A 23,757-nucleotide genomic window follows, 5' to 3' on the forward strand; every position below is an offset into this window, starting at 1 on the left:
TTGGCACATTTAGCACATGCTCAACTTTAAACTGGTGCATATATATTGAAAAAAGTGTAAACAATGATTGTGATTGAAAGACTAAATCCTCTCTAATGTAATGTGGTCAGATGGTGATGGGTTTAATTTAATAAACATAGAGATCTTGTTGTAAACTTTGTTGCTGTGCATGTTCCTGATGCTAGATAAGAGGCTAAATACAAACTAAACCTACTGAGGCTCCAGGAATAAACACGGTTTTCTAAACTCTGTTATCAGACAATTATACATGAACATCATTAGATATATAATCCAGGATTTCTAGACGTATGCTTGATAGACAGATTTACTGCTTGTGAAACTTTGACAGGCCTGCACCACGAACAATACTGTGCAGATGGTAGCCATTACAGTTCAGTGATAAAAAGATCACCCACTAGGCTGGATCGAAGTGTAGGAGGGGATTAACATTAGCAAAATGAGCCTGTAATTATATTAATGCAGCCATTAAAAACAAAAGGCGAAATCTAATAACCTTCCAATAGATTTCTGCACAGATCCAGGAGCTGATTCTGATTCAGCACAATGTAAATTAGGAATCTGGAGGAATTATTGTCACCTCTGTGCATGTAAGAACATTCTGAGAGGTTGAGGTATGAGTTGTCTAAAAGTGTCTGAGGCTGTTTCTATGTTAATCCCTGGTTCTCCCACCTCCACCGCCCCCCCGCCCCCTCTTTCCCCTCACCACCGCTGCTCTGCCCTGCTGCCGGAGGCCTCGTTAAATTGGCACAGATTCTACCCGGCTCCAAAACCAAAATCGCTGCCTAAGTGTTTCCACTCCGCTTCCCCCATCTTGGTCGTACAGTAGCACAGCACACAGAGGGGGGGGGGGGGAGCTGTAGGTCTGCTGTCACATGGGAAGGGAAAGAAGCTGCAAACTACAGGGCGCGTTTCAGTTTTTTAGTACAAGTCTGTGCTTATTTACATCTCAGGACCTGAGTCAAAGTGAAGGCACGCAGACTGAAGTGATATTTATTTATATAAATATATAAAGTGAGTCAGCCAGAGGGACACGCTGCACAACTCTGGAGCGGCTCCTCTCCAACAGAACGGCCTTTGTTTGTGAGGCATGAGCCGAGCGGATGCGAGCGCGGCATTCTGCAGCAGAACCCAGAATGCCTCCTACTTCCTGCCCGGTCTCAGAGGTGTCGAAAACTTCCCGAAGCACATTCCACAGCGAGTCGGACACGAGGAACAACAGTGGAGTGAGGAGAGAGAGGAATCCAGAGCGCCGCCGCCGCCGCCGTTGTACCAGAAATCTAAAAAACGCGTCACAGCAGATTTCTGGCCCCCGGCTTCTCCTCTGCAGCCTGACCCCCCCGTGGTTAAAAGGTCATCACTCAAACTTTATCGACACTATATTCACACCGCCGCAAAGTTCCCATCACCGCAGACCGGAGTATACTGGGAAACCCTCACAACCTCCGCCCCAGACGAACCAGGCCGCTCGTATAAAATAGGAGTTGGCTCTGCAGCGAGCGTGAAAGTGGAGTGTATTGGCAGGTCACGGCCATCTCCGACTTGTAAACAATATGGAGGGTATTTTTAGGGGACACTCGGCCTCAATTTTAATCCTCTGAAGTCCTTCTGGTCTATTTTAGGTTCCGGTGCTGCATGAATAAGCAGCATTCACACTGCAGGGTTCATAATAAGGCGCGCAAGCTAATCGAGGACACGGCGAGTGGGCGAGTGTGTGTTTGTGTGCAGGTCTACATCCGTTTGTGTGTGAAGGGGGGGGGGGGGGGGGTGAAGGAGACTAAGAACTAAAAGCGGAAGACTGGACCCAGACAAAACAGAGACGCTGCTAAAAGCATCAGAGAAGAGGAAGGCCGCAGCTCATTGTGGCTCGGGAGCATCTCGATGCACAAACTCAATGGGAAGCGATGAAAAGCTTAAATACAGGAGATTCCGATCTAGAACAGCGTGTTTGTCCAGTGAAAAAGAGAAACCACATATGTCCTTCACCCCCGTTAAAGCTGTTGCCGTCACATCTGATGTGCGAGTGCGGTTCTGTTCCTCTGTTCAAACGGAGGCTTTCGTCTTTGAACGCCAAATTGTCGGCCAATTGGAATAAGAGCCTGACATAAAGCTTGGCCGTCATCAAAGGTGCAGTGGAATCAAAAAAAAAAAGAAGGAGAAATCGGAATGAGAGCCAGTGGAACAGAAAGAAAGAAATGACAGAAGATAAGTGCAGTTTATCTGATTGTTCCAAGATGAAAATCTCTTCAAATCATATCAGAAAACTAAAAAGAACAGACAGCTCTTCAGCCACAAACAGGCAGAAACTTCCTATTAGCATTTACATCTGCAAGCGTGCACGGTTATATATTCCCCTGTCGATGTGAGATGCACTCCTGCTGATTTAAAACTGTGGCTGGGGCCAGATACAGCACGAAGTACACACACACACACAAACACACACAAACACACACTGAGGATAAACCGGCAAATACGATTAAATGCAAATTCCCGGCAGAAGAAATAAATATAAAACTTCTTTCCTGTCAGTGGGCTGGAGGTTTTTTGGGAGAATCGCTTCGAGGATGCTTCACACTGAGCCTGTGATACCTGATCCAGAATCTCCTCTCGCGTAGGAGCTTTGATCCTGGAGGAAAAGTGTGGGTGGGCATGTCTTTGCAATTACAGGAGTGGGCAGCTCGCATCACAGCCGGTTTGTTTCGCATGAAGAACACAAAAGAATCCCGAGTTCAGTCTTTTCAAACTCGGGCTCCACCCTCTCGCTAACACCAATCATCACCTGAAAGAGTTCACTTCAACCATAACTCTCTCGTTGACTGAGCTTTAACATTGTTGAGTCGAGGCGTGAATCAATCCGACCGGACGCTCCGATAACGGTGATGCCAAACTGCTCCATAAAACTTCAATCAATACACAGTTGACACCCATTGTAAAACATGGCTCAGGTCTAAGAGCGCATCACATGGCTCATTAAACCCAAACGCACCAACGTGTTCATCAATCCGAGTGGCAATTACTTCCTTGATTAATTGTTTTGTCCATAGAATCACCAAAAATGACAAGAATCCTCGTGACAAATTCTCAACTTTCTTCAAATCCCAGTCTGACAAATATTCACCTCAAAATAATACAAAATTTAAAAAGTAAAACTCAGTAAAGCTCATAACTCCCCTAAGGTTCAACAGTCGCCTTAAATTCAATTAAATACACTCATAGATATCAGGCTACTCAATAGCTACATGAATTTTGACTGATATATCGTATGCATTTTATTTTAATCCCAAAAAACGGTATCGACTATTTATATCTTTGGCATTGCATTAGTGTTTTTTTACAAACTTTTTTCTCATCTTATTCTACAGAACAATGCCACGTGCACTCTCTCATGTGTGGAGACATTTCACCCCATCCAATGTAGAAGGAAAGGCTGTGTACATTTGCAAATACTGTGCAAAGACCTATGTTAAGAATGACACAACGATGCAGAAGCATATAGTCAAGTGCCCAAAGTTTCCTCAGGGCTCAAATCAGCCTATGACAAAACAAAATGTTCATATTTATGTCTGTATATGACAAGGTAAATACAGTTAGTATAAATAACCCACAACATTTCCAGTTTATTCCCGTTAATTCCCGTTTATTCCCGTTAATTCCCGAATATTCCCGTTAATTCCCATGGAAAGTTTCCAACTTTGAATATTCCCGGAATTTTGCAACCCTAGTATCGACCCCCAAAAATACATATTGGTTGAGCTTTAATACCGACCTGACTATCAAGTCAGAAGGGAAGAAGGAATTTAAATTTAAATTAGATTTTAAACTCAGCACTTAAAGATTAGCACCTCATTTTATTTGTCAAAATAAAAGTAATACGACAGAAATACGACAATTCCCTACTCTTATACGGCCGTACAAGTGTTATTTGTGCAGTATACAAAAGGAAAAGTGGCTCATTCAGCCTTAAACTCAGCGAGGAGAGACTGCTGGGATATTACGTAATGATTTACGGGGCGAGCCGAGGGCAGGAGCAGCTCCCACGTTCAGCGGTTCAGCGAAGGTAGAGGAGGAAACACGCAGCGGAGCGAGCCTGCGGCGCAGACTTCCTCCCACACAGGCAGGTCCTCCATGAACGCTGAGCCAGCTCATCAGCACAGAGTGGGCTGCCGGCCTGACAAGGAGGTAACAGCAGCCGGGTGGGAACAGTGTCATCGGACATGAAGGAGGAGGTCTGCAGCCGGGACCCTGATCTCACCGGGCAGGTCGAGGTGCTGGAGAACACCTTCTGGATCCGGATTCTACAAGCAGCTGAGACCAGAACCGAGCCACACTGCACCACACTGTGTTTGGAGCCATAGTGATGCATCATGTTTTATATATCGGTGTGATTCCTTAAATCAGCTCAGCTCATTTGGGATCATACTCAGGGGTTTCCGTCGGTACTCTGCGATTTTTTAATCCTTAAGGCCGGCGCATGCTTCTGCGTTTTCAAGGGCCCGGAAGCGTAAGAGCCCTTCCGGGCCCCTTAAGTACTTACGTATCCCTTCTTACGTGCTTACCTGCGTCGCCCAATTTTTCTACCTAGACGGCAAAGCTCCGCAAGCGTCACGTAGCCGGCAAGGGCTGTGATTGGTCCGCTAACTACATCATTTCCGGAGTCGCATTTCTGGTTCATGCCCGATAATACCGGCGGAAACCACGGAAGATTTAGAAGAACGAATATGGACCAAATAGAAGAGCACTTGGCAGAAGAGATCCGAAACTATGACCACTAGTATAACCCGTCACTGACCGGTGGATTTGTCCGCCAGAAAAAGGCTCTGAGGAGCCGCCGTGGCGATGTAAATAAACCGATGTAAATAAACGCTTGGAAAACCATGAATGACAACGAGTCCTGCGTCACAACTGCGTGAAAAGCCGCAGACGCCGTTGCAGAAGCATGCGCCATCCTTTATGTGTGCACATCTTCTGGAAGCAAACAGATATGGACAAAGCAAAAAAAATTGGAGCAGAACCACCGGAAATCATTGGAGGCATTGAAGCCAATAGTTCGAGCAAGGACGACAACAGCCCCGAGGAAGACATCTCAACAATGGCGGCACTCAAGCTTTGACCTCAATTCATCAGCCGCTTCCTTCATTAGAGCCTGTATTTACCTGTGAAGAGTTTGGTGATGGATGAGATAACAGCAGCCGGGTGGGAACAGTGTCATCGGACATGAAGGAGGAGGTCTGCAGCCGTGACCCTGATCTTACCGGGAAGGTTGAGGTGGGAGAACACCTTCTGCATCCATATTCTACAAGCAGCTGCACCACTTTGGTTGTAGCCTTAGTGATGCATCATGTTTTTATATATTGATATGTCTCTTTAAATCAGCTCAGCTCATTTCGGGTTATGCTCAGAGCTTTCCTTTCGTACTCTAGGTTAATTTCATCCTTATTTGTGCACGTCTTCTTGAAGCTAACAGATATGGACAAAGCAAAGGAAATGGAGCAGAACCACCGGAAATCATTGGAGCGATTGAAGCCAATAGTTCGAGCAAGGACGACAACAGCCCCGAGGAAGATACATCAACAATGGCGGCACTCAAGCTTTGACCTCAATTCACCAGCCGCTTCCTTCATTCGAGCCTGTATTTACCTGTGAAGAGTTTGGTGATGGCCTTGTTCTGACGGCGTGCCGAGCAGATGAGCAGCAGCCAGGGCGGCAGGAACTCGTGGTGGCTGGCCAGGAGCTCGGCGATGGTCCTGGGGGAGCCGGGGGGCGAGCGCTGCTCCCCCTCGCCCAGCTGACAGCCCTCGTCGATAGAGTCCACGAGCAGGATGAGGGACTGCTGAGGAGGCTTCACGCCCAGGAGAGGCAGCAGGACGCACCTACGGGAAGGGAGAGGAACTTTATTATGTTTTCATCTTAACGATTGTACCCGACACACCAACCAAATTACTTCTCTTCTCTAACGTGGGGCTGCAACGGTGTTTTCCTTATCAATTAATTTGTCTGTTATCTGTATTTTCTTTAAATTAGCCGATGAATCATTTACGCCGTGTCAGAAAAGAGAGAAAAATGACTTCAAGGAAAACAGGTTATTCAGAGCTGCCACCTTGGGCTGCAGAAAGTAAGCACAGTATATATGAAAAACAAACATATAAATCTAAAAACATTCCCAGTATGAAATCATAGTTAAATATTAAAAACTTAATTTTCCATCAATTAATTAACGGTTGATTTCTGCACTGCTCATTAGGCAAGATAACTAACTACAGTAACAATGGAGCATGGAAACATCACTTCAGCTAAAAATCGAGGTTTATGTCATAATCCCTCTCCTCCTCTGTGCTAATGGTTGGGACCAAAGCAAAAATGTTGGGATGGGATATATTTGAAAGCAGAGAGATGCTCAGTGTTTGACTGCTCGGAGTATTTAGCTGTTTCCAGGACTGAAACTATTATTTAGTGTTGACTTATTGTGGAAGGGTTTCCGTTTCATTTATTGTCGGAAGTTGACACTTATTTGTATTTGCATATTTGATTGTTAGTTTAGTTAAAACTTTAGAAGGGCAGTATGTTATGTTTCAACTTCCAATTTGCCGTAGCAATGAACAAAAATATTCTCGTCAACTGTGATTTGTTCTTTCTTTTAAAGAAAACCGTATACATTTAGCACCTTTGTCAGAAAAACTACACGATACCAAAACCTAATGTTCATGTGTTATTGTTCCAGTAAGTTTGGTTGTATTTAGCTATTCGAAGCTGAAATTAGAAAAAAATACAGTAAAAACTATTGTGTTTCTGTACTACTACACAACTCTAATATCATAATGTTAAGTTAGTCAAATCTCCAGTGTGTTTGGTAGAAATGAATCATAATGCCTCCATTGTTTTCCTCCCTCTGAGCGACACAAGCTTCTCTCCAGGATGAATCTGTTCGCAGCAGTTTGTCTGGTGTGATGCAACGAGACACAGTCACAGAGAGAGAGCGACTCTTTCTCTCTCTCTGTCTCTCTCTCTCTGTCTCTCTCTCTGTCTCTCTCTCTGTCTCTCTAGCTGAACAGGGAGCGAGTGTAGGCGTTTGAATACGTCTCCATCCAACCTAAACTGCATCCATTAACAGGCTGTGAGCTGAAAACTTCCACAGCTGATCTACACTCATATATAATTCATAGGGCCGCCCCTTTTTTGTTATGTTCAACAAAAACTTTATCTGCAAGCTAAACTCTCGGCATCGAGACGATTGAAGTGTGAAGGAAAAGATGCGTTTGGTAACTATCTCGAAAACTAAATGTGCAAAATCAAACCTCTACAAAGCTCCTCGCTGCATTGATATTGATGTTTGAAGACGAGCGTCGATTAAATTCAGCTCTGTGGCTCCGTTAAAATGCAACATTAACCAAAAACAAACCTTCAAGAAAGACATGGGATCAAATGAACACCCACAGGAGCGAAATATCTTTTTATATTTTCATATCTTTGGTTCTGTGACATTACGTCTGTGCTACCAGGACTGTTACTGCCACCGAACTCCATTCAGGGGAAAATGTAATTTCCCAAGATTCATAAACGTACTTCCAGCTCAACCGGCCGAGATAAAGGATCTGAGGACTTTATACTAGTGACATTTTAATCTGGGTCTGGGTTAATTAAACATTTAAAAAAAGGAGATTGATCAAATCAATTAATCGACACGAGAACTTGACTCGGGAGCGGAGACGGCTTCGGGGCATGAGAGGATCTTCACGGTTTAGCTATCGAGCAGAAGATAAAGATCGGTCACCTTCCGGATGACGGGACGCTCTCTTTAACTACCACTCGTCTTTAATGGAGCTGACATGACTCGTAAGCGTTGTCATAAAACACTAAAATACTGTTTTAATGAGACGTCCTCTGGATGCTCAGCAGCATGTCACTAACCCCGTGGCTCCGGAGCTCATCCGCCACTTTGGGCTCACATTTCAAACCAAGTTCATTATCCTGAAGCAGGAGGAAGCAGAGGTGGTGAAGGTCTGTGTGCGTTCAGTGCAGAGACACACAAGAGACACACACCTTTACAACAACCTCCACTTTATTTTAATACCAAACACAAGTGCTTGAATATATTTATGTGCGTACGTTTGTAGTTTGAGGCAACGACGTACAATATGGTCGAGTTAAACTACTTTGAAAACGCTTTTGCTGATGAGCTACAATTTTTTAGAAGTCGGAATAATGGTCGACTTATTACCAGTGAATATAAAATATGTGCATAATAATATATTAACACAGGAGCTCAGTCGATATGAGTTGCTATCTACGTTTATGTTTGCAGATATAAAACCTTTTATCATTTACATAATATTCAATGCAGACCAGATTTGTATTCTTTATTTACATTTACGCTTTTAAGATCTATATATTTGGTTTTATTTGTCTCTTCTCCTTTTATTTACTGTTATTTATTAGCCTCACTGACATTTCTTTGTCATAACAGTTTTATCTCAGACTGCATTACATGATATTTAATTCTCTAGTCATTATTCTGAGATGCAAATAGACCTGCAACCAAATGGAGTTTTTCATTTACCAAGCTGCTAATTCTTTGTTTTTTATTAATTGAATGATTTCAGTGTAAACAAAAACACAAATAGCTGAAGTGTGTTAACACAGGTACCAGGTGCCTGAAGCAACTTCTGCCAATCTCCATTTTTGTTTTCGACAAACAGCCTGAAACCCTGAATGAATTCACTTTGTGATGAGGAAAAGCAGCAAATGTTCTCTTTTCAGAATGACTGAATTAAAAGGTTGTTGTTGTCCTCCATTCACTTTTCAGCATTGGACACAATCCTGCGCATTTTAACGTGTTTCTGCAAAACCTCAATCTTCAGCCCGTATTCCTGACTCTCTCTGCAGCCTGAACTCTCATTTGGAAATGAAACCTCCTCCGTCATGAAGCTGCTCAGACACAAGGTCGATCACTGCTCCTGATGTCCGCAGCCCCACAGAGAACCAGCGGTGCCATCTGGGAGCCTCGCTGGAAGGAATGTCCGTCCACGGGGTGGGGTGGGGGGGCCGGGGAGCGAGTGTGTGCGTGAATGGTCGTGTCTGAGGCCACGCTGCCCACTGAGACAATCAAATCCACAGTGACAGCAAGTGGGCACAACAAAGGGCCTTTCTTCTCCGACAATTCAGCTACTTTCAGGGCTGTCAAAGAGTCAAAAGACAAGAGCCGCAGACAAAGACGACTCCCTGGGACGCGGGAGACGGAGAGAGAGAGAGAGAATCAGCTCAAGCTCAGGGGAAAAGCAGATTTGAGTTTGCAACACAAACCTGCAGCACCTGAGCCAGAGAATTAAAAGGGAATCAGCGATACACGAGGTTGGTTCTCACTCAGATCCTCGGCATACTGCTCAAGTTAACGCCCATTTCTATTTAAGACAAGAAAGGGTGGAGAGGAGTGGGTGTGTGTGTGTGTGTGGTTGTGTGTGTGTGTGTGTGTGTCAAATGCATCCGATGCACTCGCCATCTGTCATTCTGAGCCTTTCTCCACAATGTGCAAAGTGAAGGTTTTCAGTTTGACGTTTAGTGAAGATGTCTGGGCCGCGCCGGGCACCGAGCCAGAGTCTTACAAATCTACACAACTCACTTTATAGAGCGGGCGAGCCGGGCCTGAGATCCACGCCACACAACCAAACATCACCACACACACACACAGACACACACTCATGTAAACACAGACCGGGACGCGGAACAAGGGGTGAGATACACAACCCATGTGTGGTCCTTGACACGGCTTTCGCTGAATGGAAAAAACTGGCGAGCAGGTGATCCTGACAAAGCTTTTCCGCCGTTGGCCGATCGAAACCCAGATGTCTTTTCATTAGCGGAACGTCCAGCTCTTCACTTAGCATCGGGTCAATGTGGAGGAGGCCGGCTCAGCGTCTTTGTGAAGTCAGAGGAGCTTAGTGCCGCAGCGCCGGACGCCAGCAGCTGACTCAGGCTCCGGGCAAAGTGAAGGAGATGAGAATCTGGCCCGGCTTCTTACTTATATGATTTCTTACATTATGCATAAAGGTGTCGCGATCACGGTCTTGTTGAAAGTAATCAAACCGACAACGGGAACAACCACTGGCTGTTTGCTTCTCCGTCTGTTTTCATCTCGCTCCAGTTTCCATTTAATCTCCGGAACTAAAGCTTCGTGGCAGTTTTTTTGCATCGACTCAAGCTTCTTATTCAAAGTATATGTATTTACAAATCAATGGTTTTAGTTACAGAGGAGCCCAGCTGCACTCACACGACACATATACATGAATTTGTGCTGAGAGATAAACCTCTGAGGATGGCAACACGGCAGCAGTAATTCAGTTACTCTCTAAAACACAGAAACAGCCCTTATAGTAATTTGTTCATAACCAGTGGAAAAAAGGAATCCGATTATGCTTAAACAATTACATCACGTCTAGACGCAAATGAGCTTAAACCCATGGCGACATTATTCCAACAATGCAAAGAGTTTAACAACTTCTCCTGGCTTCGGTATTTCTTTCAGGAGCAGCTTTAGGTTTTCAGAGACGGCTTCAGGTTGGAAGATTTTAATCTCTGGCCCAGTTCAATCCTGAGAGATCCAATCACTCAGTGAACAGCCTTCAAATCCGTCTGTTAGCACCTGGTGTTGAGATGCATCATGGATGTGTCTTCTATGACCACGTGTGATTGGATATGACTCTACTGCTCCATATGCAAATGATCACTGACGTCATTCGTGTTTGTGCGAAGACCAGATTGTGTTGTTTTACCCAGTTTGAGTTTGCAGATGTGTCACTGTTTGTGTGTTTGTGTGTCTCTGTGTGTGTGTCAGAGGACCAGATAGAGGAGAAGAGAGCGAGCTATGAAGACAGATTTTCTAATTTGAGCAAAGCATCAATCATTACGTAATGATCAGTGTTGATATTGAGGTTGTGGCCTCTAACAAATCAATGTATGGACACAGAGAAGAGTCATAATATATGAAAACAGAGAGATAGCTTAACTGAATCCACAAATCCAAGCCTACTGTCTGAGAAGCTGAAACTCCAAAGCATGTTGTACGCAGATCACCTCATAAACTGCCATCTCACACCAGCACAGAAACCGATCACTTATGAACCGTTCTCTAAGTATTTAAAAAGTGCTTGTTTCTGCCGTTCTTTAAACGCTCGGACGATGCAAGAACTTGATCTTGGCTTAATGGATTTGCAGAATCAATCCCGAGCTGACTCCAGAGCAGCCGAGTGCCTCCAGCTGTCCCAGGGACTGGAGATGGTCGGGGGGGGGGGGGATTCACACACACACACACACACACCAAGAAACTAAAACCAGCCCAAAGTGGTTCCTCATAATTGACTCATAACTTCATAATTCCCCTAAACTGACGAATCTAAACTGATAACTGGTGATCGTTGAGATAAAGATTAAGTCTTATGATGTTTTTGATTCCAATAATCATCATCATCATCATCATGGGACTGGACACACACAGAGATCACATTGTTTTTAGGAATTCTGGGAGAATTGACCATCTGAACTCTTGCCCCCCCCCTTTTACTGTGCCACCAAACATTTTATTAAACTGTGATTAACTGACGTAGAAGAGGACGTTAATATGTAAAAGGAAATGTATAGTTCTTGTCCTGCCTCCTGCCTCCAGTACTAAGGAGCTCAAGTCTGAAAACAGCTTTATTTACAGAATTTGAATGAAAACGTTCAAATTCAAACACTTGTTTACTTCCGTAACTCGGCCCATTAACGATTTGCACAAGTGTAAACAGGCGGACGTGTCTTGGAGCCAGCACACATGCCTCAGATCACTATTCCAAATCCCCGAAGCTCTTCCCAACCCGGACGAGGTGTGCATTCCTGGCCCGCCATCCAATACTGTCAAAGGAATCTGAAATTTCCTCCTTCTCAACCCCCATCCCTCCTCCCTCCCTCCTTCCCTCCCTCGCTTGCTCGTCCCTCCCTGCCGACGCTCTCTCGCCGGGGGTTTGCCTCCAAAACGCTCCGCGGCACGGACACACGCCGTCTGTTTGTCTCAAGGTGTAAACACACACACACACACACACACACACACACACACACACACACACCTCTCGCCAGGTTTCTCTAAACGTGTAAAACCCTGCAGGACGTCCAGAGCCAGCCGAGCCGAGTGCAGGATTCTGAAAACACACTCGAGGCTTCGTCCCATCTGAAAAAGCTTCTGGAAACAAAGGGCAGCTGTGTGAGCGCTCTGGCACCAGAAAGATCAACAATCTGCTGCTGAGGAAACCGATCATCATCACACGATAATCTTAATATTTGGAAAAAATATTAAGGAACTGAAAACATGTTTTATTTCCAATAAGCTCTCTACATTTTTTGCCAAAAATAGAGCGGGACACATTTCTATTTTTACCTTTGCCAAGGAGGTTGTTTTCATTGCCGTTCCATCTTTCTTGTAACTTGGTGGAAACATGAAGGACTCATTAACTTTTGGATCAGATTGGATTAAACCCATTAGGACCTGATGCAACAAAGGCGTTTAAACTTTTAAGACGGGTGGGACTTCTGTTCCTTTTCCTTCAGAGCCGGATGAGACGTTGGCATATATGTTTTAAATGATATCACTGATTTCAAGACATGTGACAAATCAAATACATTTAGATTCGCTAAAATACTCACAGAAAGGTGAGGATATACACATTGTGAGATTTGCTTTGTGTGTAGAGTGCTAATATCTGGATTTTGTGAGGTAACAAATGTTCCCTTCAACTATATACCTGTGTTTAATATGAGCAGTTTATAGTAAATGTATAAAGACAAACTCAATATGTGTATGTGAAATATGGCGATTTCAAATCGGCAGACACAGTTGGAAAATGGTGACGCTGCATATTTAAATCCACCAATCAGAATTCAGGACGATTCGAATCAAGAAGTGTCGGCGGTAGTGAAGTTTATTTACTTGTGTTGCCGACACGGACGACAGGATCTGATGAAACCGAAGCTTCACCGCGCTGATGACGCAGATAAGCTGCTTGTTTGTTGATGAACATTTAATATTGATGAGACGGTTGTCGGGGGGGCTTTAACCATGAAGGAAATCACTGAAGCAAACACTCACAGTTCAAAGCTTCCAAAACATTTGGATTTGCTGCTTTTATCTGTTTTATTTCGGTGTGAATCAAGTATCTTCAGGTTATGAGCTGTTGGTTTGACAACATAAGCAACGTGAACACTTGACCTTTGACCCCGGGAACATATAATGCACATTTTTAGAAGCTCCATGTTTAAAAAGACGGAACTTTTGATTGGAAATAAAGATGCAACTGTTCTTTTATCCTCGTGAATGAATCTTAAGTTTATGAGCCAATATATATACGAGCGTGAGCATCACACTTTTTACGAGTTAATTTATTGAGTGCGATAGAATTAATATGAATGAGTTATACATGCCCACACCGGCACGACGACACATCCACACAAACACAAACACACACACACCCACACACACGTACACACACAGGAGCCGCCAGTGGTGTGGAGACAGAGGCTGACCTCAGATTGCTGAGTCATCGTTGCAGTCGCACCAGCGCCGCTGTTTCTCCTCATCTGCTCAACTGGAGTCGATGCGTCACGCTGAGGCTTTTTTTGTGTGTGTGTGTGTGTGTGTGTGTGTGTGTGTGTGTGCGCTTTTCGGTAAAATGTGGCTCTGATCTGCTGCAGGTTTTTCCACAGCCGTGCACCACATGAAGAGGCACCGGGGCCACTTTCCTTCAGCGTCTCTTAACCCCAATAAGAAGAGCTGCCCGAAGTGCAACAGTTAAAGAGTCAACACAATGAGATGTGGGGGGGGGGGGGGACTATAGGGCTCCGTCATCATCATATAAAATAAAGTCGTGGTTGGTTTCACTTCAGACTGAAATGCGTCCAAACGAGAGCAACAGGCACGTCGGTGAAAGAAGTGTTTTCACTTACGTCACATTATTACAGGGTTTCTCTCACTTAGGTCAACATGAGATCACGTCACCGCTGTAAACATCTTCGTTATATTTATATCTCCACACCTCACAGTTTCCTACATTACAAGAGCGAAAGAGAATGTAGCTCAAACCGAAAACCCAACTGTATCATTAAATCTAATCAAGCTGCAGCAAATGGCTCAAACTCAGATATCAGTCACATAAATGTCCCGTTTTTCATCAAGATGCAAAATGATTCCCTGGAAATTCAGTGCAAAAAAACTTATGTTGAAGAAAGTGATTGAAAAACTAATGTGTTCATTCTGGGAATCTGCTCCAAATCTTCCACTGACTTCTCACAAAAAATCGGTTGAGTAGATTTTGTGCAATCCTGCTAAAAGACAAACAGCAATGAAAACAACTAAAAGTCAAAAAGTGGTTCTAAAAGTTTGCAGCGAGCCGATAACAACTTAGAAGAAGCCGATATTTATATTCACAGATGTGTGATTTACTTTTAACTGTTTGGAGTTTTAACAAAGGCGCTATAAATATACATTTATCATTATTAAAACAAGACAAGATCTAAATTGTACTTTTGCTTCAATTATCTATCTGAATTATCAACAGTAGTTTGGAACAAAGTGACGAACAAACTTAAAGAAACTTTTGATGTAGCTGCAGGAAAATTAGCATTTTTAATAATCTATTTCTCCCTCGTGCTCACTGAGGGAATAAAAACGCTGCAGAGGAACTTTTCAAACTCAAGCCTTGGTCATTCATCACATGTGAAGTCTGTGCCCTTTACAGAGGAAATAGAAACTTGTCTCGTGCTGCTCGGTGGCGAACGGCCCGACGGCAGATCCACAAAAAGTCACACCTCCACTAAAAAGGCAGCTTTGTCCCATCAGCACAAAAAAAAACAAACCCTGTAGCCTTTAGTTTGACCCACATGACTGAGTTAATTCCACCTGTTTGAAGCTCGCTCTTTTGTCCTGAAGGGAGAAAGTAAAGCACGCTGGACGACACGGGCGGCTGACTGCTCGTTTCAAAACTCACAGATTCATTCTGGACCCAGTCACAACACGGCAGTGGCCTTTGATAAGGCTCATGACACAGAGGAATGTGCTTTGTCTGGAAATGAAATCCTTGACGACGCCCTCCAAGTCCCAACGCTGTGAGATAGCAGCGATGGCGATGAGTCTGACCCGTGTGAGCAGCCGAGGCGACGCACGGCGTTTCATCGTTTGAACGAGACGTCGGTTCCTGCTTCGCCGCGGAAGACGAAAGTTAAACTGAAAGGTGAAGCTGGCTTTTATCTGCAGAACCGGGGCTCGTGACCTTTGCTGGCGGGAATCTGTCCCGACTAATGCATCACATGACTTTCAGTGGAAGATGAAACGGAAAGGGAGTCTGGTGAAGGCTCGGTGATAAATGAGAGATATCAATATCAGGATAAGTACAGTTTCAGATGTTGATTTATTCCATAAAATGATCAAATAAATGTGTTGCGTCGAGATTTATTACAGGACGTCAAATTCTGCATGTGCAGAGAAATTCCTCTTTTGAAGAAAAACATTTTATTCCTTCAAATATGATTCTGCTGAAAACCAATAAATGATTATATTTCACAGCTCAGCCCCACAACCACGTTTCCAGATATAAAGTTATGCTCACACTACGAATATGGATTTCATGAGTTGAACTTTAAATATTTTACATTGAAATAAATTAGAATGTGACTGGAAAGGATTTAATAGAAGTTCAGAGACACAGTTACTATATTATACTAAATTATATCATTGCTTTACGACAAGTAGTTAAGTTACATAATATATGATAAACGGGACGATATACACTATTTAAAGTTACTACATTACTACTACAGATACTAGTGCTACTACTGACACTACTATATAACTTTTTGACGTTTACAAATCCATATTGTGCAGATAAATTGTCATAAGTTGTCAAATATGTTGCATTTTTCCCACACAAACTATACAATAATTAAATTAAGTAACTTACTCAAGCTTCTAAACTACAGCACTGAGTACATCTGTCTTTTAATAAGTACTTTTACTCAAATTTACACTTTTGCTGATGACTTCTGATGTTAGATTTCATATAGTTGTTTTAATTTACAATGCTACACGGTGATAAAAACACAACTGAGGTGAAACAAATGCAGCAATAAAATGTCCAAACAAGATTTTAAATGTAGACAGTGTGTTTATCTGTGGCTGCAGACGCACACAGGATCGGGTTTCACAGCGTGGACGTAAAACCCGTGTCTGAACCAGTTTCAATGCATTAACACACGACTGATTACTATCAACAAACAGAGCTGTTTGTCTTTGACCAGGCTAAAGAATTTGGCAGGGCCTCACGCATTCAGCCAGCAGCGAACCTTTCAAATCACAGCTGGAAGAGGGCTGGGGGTTTTTCTCGGGGGTGGGGGATTAAAACATCTGTGTCAGAGAGACTTTAAAATAGCATGTGAGTACAGTCGCTGAGTTTAAAAAGTCTTGGAAGTCGTGAAGAACCCGTGTTTATCTGAATAATTGTGAACAAGGTTCTGTGTGTTTGCTCCAGCGGCCGCTCTTCTGGTTCAGGAAGCCGAGGATCATGGGTAATATCCACAGCCAGAGCTCCTCTCAACACAATCATGGGCTGTGTCCATAGTGAGTTTGACATTTTTTGCAGTGCTGTATGAATGTTGGAGTTAATTTTGTGTGCCATATATAGCGCACTCTTTGTTTCCCACAATGCAACGTGAAAAGCACAACCGATGGTCACTAAGCGAGCAGCAGTTCCCATCATGCATTGTGCTTGCGGCAGAGAGACGAGAGGAGAGAGAGCAACAGGAACAGACTGAGCCGTCTTATAAATACGAGCAGAGCAGCTCATCACAGCACAAACAAGTGTATTTCTACGTTTAAACACATTCATTCAACATGTTGTTTACCTAAAAGTGTCAAATTTAAAAGCTACTGCAGATCTTTGGGCAGGCGACACTGTTGTTGTTGTTGTTTGTCTTAATCCTGCGACAATGACGTAATTACCTGCACAGAGAAAATGAGCCAAGACGTGTCTGAAGGCGTTTTGTTCTTTAGCCGATGAGCTCACTTTATAGTCCTCTACATAGACACTGGTTAGTAAAGTGGGGGTTAGGGATTGGGTGGTTTCGAACACAGCCCTGGACTTAAACTAATTGAGTGAATCAATCTTCACGTGTGGCAGCAGAGGGCGCTGTACAAAGTTGCGTAGTGTTGCTTTAAAGTAAATGAAACTTTTTTGAACTACTATCTGAGTCAAGTACAGTCTGTCCAATCAAAATAAAGCATGCAGCTCTCTTTTACTCTTTATTCTTGATTTAAATTAGTGTTAGAATAATAGCGAACCTTGACACGCATCCATCTCTTCTCATTTTTCTCAAGTCACTGCCAGATACAGTCGACAATCTGGACTTCCTGAAACCAGATAGCATCTAGAACGGCAGCGGAGCCGTTAAGATTATCCGTGTTCCACAGCCGCTGGGATGCTTCTACACCTGAGATGGCGATAAGGCGTTTGCACAACTGCTTTTGTGCCTCGCAAACAAAACGACAAATTCATGGCCCTAGGACTCAATTGCAAGCTTCGAGCTCATGCGATCGTCTCAGGCGGCGAGACCCTGGACACGCAGCGGGACACAGAGCAGAGCTGAAGTGAGGAGTCCGTCTCCGCTGGGACCCGCTCGATTGTTTACGTCCCCACGATAACCTGCCTTTCATCGGAGAGGGTCAAACTGAAGTCAGAGTCGCCCGTACCGACCACGTGATCACCAGCAGATGACAAGAGGAGCGCTCGCTTCCTTGAGAACAAGTGTGTTTCAGAAAAAAAGAAAAGAGGAGCGCAGGTTGAGCTGTTGACTCTGGTGAGCATTTAAAAAAATGATTTACCTTGCTGAACGTTTGACCTACTTCTCCTTCTCCTCCTCCTCCCTGCCCGGTGTGTGATGTGGAGATGGTGCAATAAGCGTCACCAGATGGCCAGACAAGAAACGTGAGTGTGTGTGTGTGAGAGAGTGTGTGTGAGTGTGTGAGTCTGTGTGTGTGTGTGTGTTCAGTGCTGCATTCCAGCCTGTGTTGCACAGACTGCCTGACCTAAACTGTGAAGACAAGTCCTGCAACTAACCCTCATGCACACACACCGGCTCACGTGCAGCCCCCCCCTTTAAGCCTGCGTCTACAATAACAGTCTCGATCACGTTACATGTCCGGGCACGGCGCTGGAAGTCCGCAGGCCCACTGTACTTCAGTTTCACATCCTCGCTTCAGGTCACCCGGCGACCTGAGTCAACCGGTCGAGGTTCAACGCTCCTCACTCACGAGTCCTCGGCCACCTGAGCTCGGCACTGACTTAAAAATATCTGACCTTTCGTGAATGAGGAACCCAGGGAGGGACAGTCCCACCCAGCGTGTCCCACCAGGGGGGAAAACCAACAAAACCATGACATGGAATGAGTGGAGAGGCTGCTGAGGCGGAGCTATGTGCTGAGTGTGAGCGGCAGTAAAATGAAAAGGGGAGGGGGTGCATCAGGGTCAGGAGGTGGAGAGGGAAGAGAGAGAGAGGGGGGGAGGGGCTGGCTTTGCATTTTACATTTCAGGCCAAAGCAAATTCTTGGATTTCCAACAATACCTGGAGCTGACAGAGCCGATCACCAGCTGCCTGAGAGGAGCTGCAAGGTTTCATTCTTTAAAACCAGCTTGTGTTGCACAGAGCAACGGGATAAACAGAGTTTCTTCAAATGTATCAACAAACCAGATGATTTCATGACCTGCTGCAAAAGGCAATTGTTGCTTTTAACCATAAATCTGATGATTTTTGCAAATCTATCAGCATGAAATAGACATAGATGCAGTGTATGACTGTGTGTGAATGTAAAACTGCTTTGAGTTTAATCAAGACGAGTAAAGATCTCCATAAATACAGAGCATTTAGCATTAAGCTAATCCAGACAGTGACCATAAATCTGATGATTTTTGCAAATGTATCACTATAAAATGTTAGCAAATAGATAAAAATAGCGTAAAATGTTAGATTTAGGACATAAGATCTGAGTTGCCCTTCTCATAGAGAAAAGTGCTGCACATAGATGCACTGTATGACTGTGTCTAAATGTAAAACTGTTCTGTAAAGAGCTTTGAGTTTCATCAAGACTAGAAAAAGATCTTTATAAATACAGAGCATTTATCATTTAGCTAATCCAGAAAGTGAGGGAGCAGGAAGCTGCACGCTAACGCATTTTGTTGATTGATAACTGATCATTGACAAATCCCTTTCCTGTCAATCAACTAATTGTCAGCAATAACTTCAGTCGACTTCTTCCTCCGCTGTAACAAGGAGGACGAGGAAGGTAAAGAGGAAGAGGAGAGTAAAGAGAAAGACAAAAGAGGAGGAGGTGGATGAAGGGGTAGAGGAATGTTAAGTGTACATGAAAGGTCAAGAGGAAGAGGAAGGTAGAGTGGAAGAAGAGGATAAAGAAGATGAGGAGGGTGAATTGGAAGAGGAAGGTTAATAAGAAGGTAGAGAGGAAGAGAAGGAGGGAGGTAAACAGGAAGAGGAGGGTAAAGAAGATGAGGAGGGTGAATAGGAAGAGGAAGGTTAATAAGAAGGTAGAGAGGAAGAGAAGTAGGGAGGTAAACAGGAAGAGGAGGGTAAAGAGGAGGAGGAGGGTAAATAGGAAGTGGAAGGTTAAGAAGAAGGTAGAGAGGAAGAGAAAGAGGAAGGTAAACAGGAAGAGGAGGGTAAACAGGAATAGGAGGGTAGAGTGGAAGAGGAGGATAAAGAGGTAGAGGAGGGTAAATAGAAAGAGGAAGGTTAAGAAGACGGTAGAGAGGAAGGGAAAGAGGAAGGTAAACAGGAAGAGGAGGGTGAAGAGGAAGAGGAGGGTGAAGAGGAAGAGGAGGGTAAACAGGAAGAGGAAGGTTAAGAAGAAGGTAGAGAGGAGGGGAAAGAGGAAGGTAAACAGGAAGAGGAGGGTGAAGAGGAAGAGGAAGGTAAACAGGAAGAGTAGGGTAAACAGGAAGAGGAGGATAAAGAGGATGAGGAGGGTAAATCGGAAGAGGAAGGTTAAGAAGAAGGTAGAGAGGAGGAAGAGGAAGGTAAACAGGAAGAGGAAGGTAAACAAGAAGAGGAGGGTAAACAGGAGGAGGAAGGTAAACAGGAAGAGGAGGGTAAACAGGAAGAGGAGGGTAAACAGGAAGAGGAGGGTGAAGAGGAAGAGAAAGGTAAATAGGAAGAGGAAGGTAACCAGGAAAAGGAGGGTAGAGTGGAAGGGGAGGATAAAGAGGATGAGGAGGGTCAATTGGAAGAGGAAGGTAAACAGGAAGAGGAGGATAAAGAGGACGAGGAGGGTGAAGAGGAAGAGGAAGGTTAAGAAGAAGGTAGAGAGGAAGAGAAAGTGGAAGGTAAACAGGAAGAGAAGGATAAAGAGGAAGAGGAGGATAAAGAGGATGAGGAGGGTGAAGAGGAATAGGAGGGTGAAGAGGAAGAGGAGGGTAAACAGGAAGAGGAGGGTGAAGAGGAAGAGAAGGGTGAAGAGGAAGGTAAACAGGAAGAGGAGGGTGAACAGGAAGAGGAGGGTGAAGAGAAGGAGGAGGGTAAACAGGAAGAGGAAGGTTAAGAGGAAGAGGAGGGTAAACAGGAAGAGGAGGGTGAAGAGGAAGAGGAGGGTAAACAGGAAGAGGAGGATAAAGAGGAATAGGAGGGTGAAGAGGAAGAGGAGGGTGAAGAGGAAGAAGAGCAGTGTGATGGAGTCCTCACCTCTTGAAGGCCTCGGTGGGGTTCCTCTCACACTCCCCCGGCTGCAGGCAGCTCTGCACCGCCGGGTCTCGAACCTTCTCCTCGTAGCCCGGCAGCCGCCCGCCGCGGCAGATCTGCGCCACCAGGCCGCGGACGAAGCCGCCGACGCACAGCGTGTCCGAGTCGTCCGCCCGGCAGAAGTGGAACGCCAGGCTCTGCTGGTGCATGCCGCGGTGGTTCCCCTGGGCGGACGCGGGCCACAGCAGCTCCGTGCACAGCGCCGTCTTCCCGCTGCCCGGCCCTCCCACCAGCAGCACCCCCCAGGAGCTACCTGACTTCGCAGACCCCGCTGTGAGGCTACCGGGAGTGGACGCACCCCCGCTGGGCGCCGCCGCCGCCGGCTGCTGCTGCTGCTGCTGCTTGCTGGGAGTGCTGGTCACTCCGGTGAGAGTGTTGGTTTTCTCCTGGAGGCAGTGCTGGATCTTGTGGAAGACCCACTCCCGGCAGTAAAAGCGCTTCCCCTGCAGCAAACTGGTTTGGGCCATTGTGATCTTGCGCTGCTGTTCCAGCTATTCCTCCTCTTCATAGGGGTCCCTCCATTCCCCCCCCCCCCTCACATGTTCAACTCCAGCGAGGGCCAGCTGTAAATTCGGAAATCCATTTTTTGCCGGGGCTTGAAAAACCGTTTCCCTCTCTCTCAGAAAGCAGGTTGCACTTCACCGTCCCGTGGATTCAACGGGAAGGAGCCGGAGTGAAAGCAACTCGAGAGGAGAGAGGAGAGAGAGAGAGAAGGGGGCGAGCTGCAGCAGATGGCGGTGAAAGCAGCGGAGGAATATCTAGGTCAAATTAAAAAAAATAAAAAAATAAAAGGAGGGAAATCAAAATTGAGGCTCAAACCATAGATTTTCCACCAACTTTTTCCACAGCTTTCCCACTGGTTGGACCGAGTGCTCCTTGTTATTGTGAGCGTGTTGCCTTAGCATGGCGCTGGGCATGGCAGGGCACCCGGCTCTTGAGTGCATCCGCTGGCAAACTCCAGCCGCCACCGCTTGATACAATTAGCCATGGGAGCTGCTGATGTATTTCCGCCGATGCATTTCAGATAGCTAGCGAGGGCGACCGGAGCGTGTTTCCATTACACGAGCACGGAAGGCGACTGCCAGTGCCGAGTCATTTTCTCCAATAACATGCTCGGCCTGGCTCTTCCCCTGGAAAACACAGACACAGAGACAAAAGGCTTTAGAATGGGGACAGAACTCCCATGCAAGTTTTTAGGAGCTTAATGCTAATGCACGAACCGCAGCTTTAATTAGTCCACGGGATGTTTGTTAATGCATGATTGACATTGTCTGAACCGGGGGAAAAACACCAAACAACCACACGAGGAGACATTAGTAAGCCTTTCGAAAAACAAATCCCCGTGTAAGCTGCAGCCGGGCCGACGTGATTTATTGTGATGCACAAACTGCAGAGACGGGGTTGAACGCTTCTCCTGCAGCGACCCCGAGGTGGGCGAGAGGATTGTTCAGCTGCAACTAAACTCTTTGGCAAAGGGTTCGGTTCAGTTTCCCCCCCCCACCCCCCACCCCCTTCCTTCCTATGTGGCTTTAAATCCCAAAACAGTGCACATCCGTCCTGGACTCCAGCAGGGAAACGAGAAAAAAAGGAAAGTCCAAATGCAAGGAGGGGGGTCCCTCTTTTCCTGCACTCGCAGGGGTCTCTCGCTCACATGGGAGGAAGTGGAAGTGGAAGGTGACCCCACCTCTGGAACGGTTTTTTTTTTAACACAAACCCTTTAACAAGGTGGCAGGAGTTTACCACAGACACGTGATGGTCGGTGATCAGGACTGTGGATCTTCACCGGGAGTCACATGCAGGCTCCTTCAAATCTGATTTACGGCTCTTCTATGAAAAAAATGCAGTTTTCATTGTGGCCCCTTCATCACTGTCTCCTGCTGCTTGTGGAGCAAAATGCAAATATGCCTCAGCCCAGACACACACACACACACAAACACACACACAGTCATCAGTCTTATTGGGTAGTTTGTAATGCTGCCACATAGCACGAGCTTCTATAGATCTGCACCCACCTGTCTACAAAACAACAAAACTCTGCAGAATAGAACGTGCATGGATGTAAATATACAGTGTGTGTGTCTATGGGTGTGTGTGTGTGTGTGTTTGTGTGTGTGTGTGTGTCTCCAGTTGACTGAGAAAGGCAGCACAAGTCTTTTGTATGAGCGGACTAACCTCACCCATTTCACATGGGGAACAACTCGCACCTCTGGGGGGGGGGGGGGCTTTAACAAACACAACCGTGTTCACCAGCAGTGTGTCCGGGGGGGAGAAGCCGCCGGAGATCAAACGGAACCGAGTCGCTACAATGTAACACAACTGTAAACTTCAATCGCACCGCCCGTTCCAGTGTGGTCGCCCCAGTTTTGAAAACGTCTCTGTCGGGTTCTCCTCTCGGGTTCTCCTCTCGGGTTCTTCTCCCGGGTTCTCCTCTCACCTCCTCGCTGCTCCTCGCTGGCTTCCTGCAGGTCTGTGGCTCCGCTGCGGGTCGGTGGTGCAGTGTCGGTGGTTCGAGTCCCTGCAGATGAGCCGGTGGTTTCCTGCTCCGCTGCGATCCAACGCTCCGAACCCAGCGAGAGAGCGACGTCTTCCCTTTGAATCACTGGTTTGTGTCGGCGGCTCCTCCTGCTGCACACACACACACTCTCACAGACACACACACACACACACAAACACACTCCGCCTCCAACACACTCCGCATCTCTCTCCACGCACACACACACACAGCATTCAGCCGCGCAACGACTTATGGGAGTTGGAGTTCCAGCTCCTTGTGGCCATTAGTTACAGGTTAATAACGTATATATAACATAAGATGTTTTTAAAAAAACTGTAAAAAGTTGTATTAACAAACTGTTCAGGTATAAACAATATGAGATGAGATATACAAAATATGATATATGATGTATGAGATGTTAAGATAAATGATATA

General features: G+C 45.4%; 1 protein-coding gene across 1 annotated transcript in view; it reads right to left on the bottom strand.

Moving 5' to 3' along the window:
- Positions 1–21,315, bottom strand: part of ankrd50 (ankyrin repeat domain 50) — a 38,215-nt gene extending 16,900 nt beyond the window's left edge. Inside the window, exons 1-2 of the mRNA XM_061080241.1 lie at positions 20,772–21,315; positions 5,656–5,888 (exon numbers count right to left, since the gene is read on the bottom strand). Coding sequence (XP_060936224.1) covers positions 5,656–5,888; positions 20,772–21,295 — 757 coding nt within the window. The 5' untranslated portion in view covers positions 21,296–21,315. The remainder of the gene's footprint in view (positions 1–5,655; positions 5,889–20,771) is intronic.
- Positions 21,316–23,757: the final 2,442 nt, after the last annotated feature.

The sequence above is a fragment of the Limanda limanda genome, chromosome 10 (assembly GCF_963576545.1).
Source record: "Limanda limanda chromosome 10, fLimLim1.1, whole genome shotgun sequence".
Taxonomy (NCBI): domain Eukaryota; kingdom Metazoa; phylum Chordata; class Actinopteri; order Pleuronectiformes; family Pleuronectidae; genus Limanda; species Limanda limanda.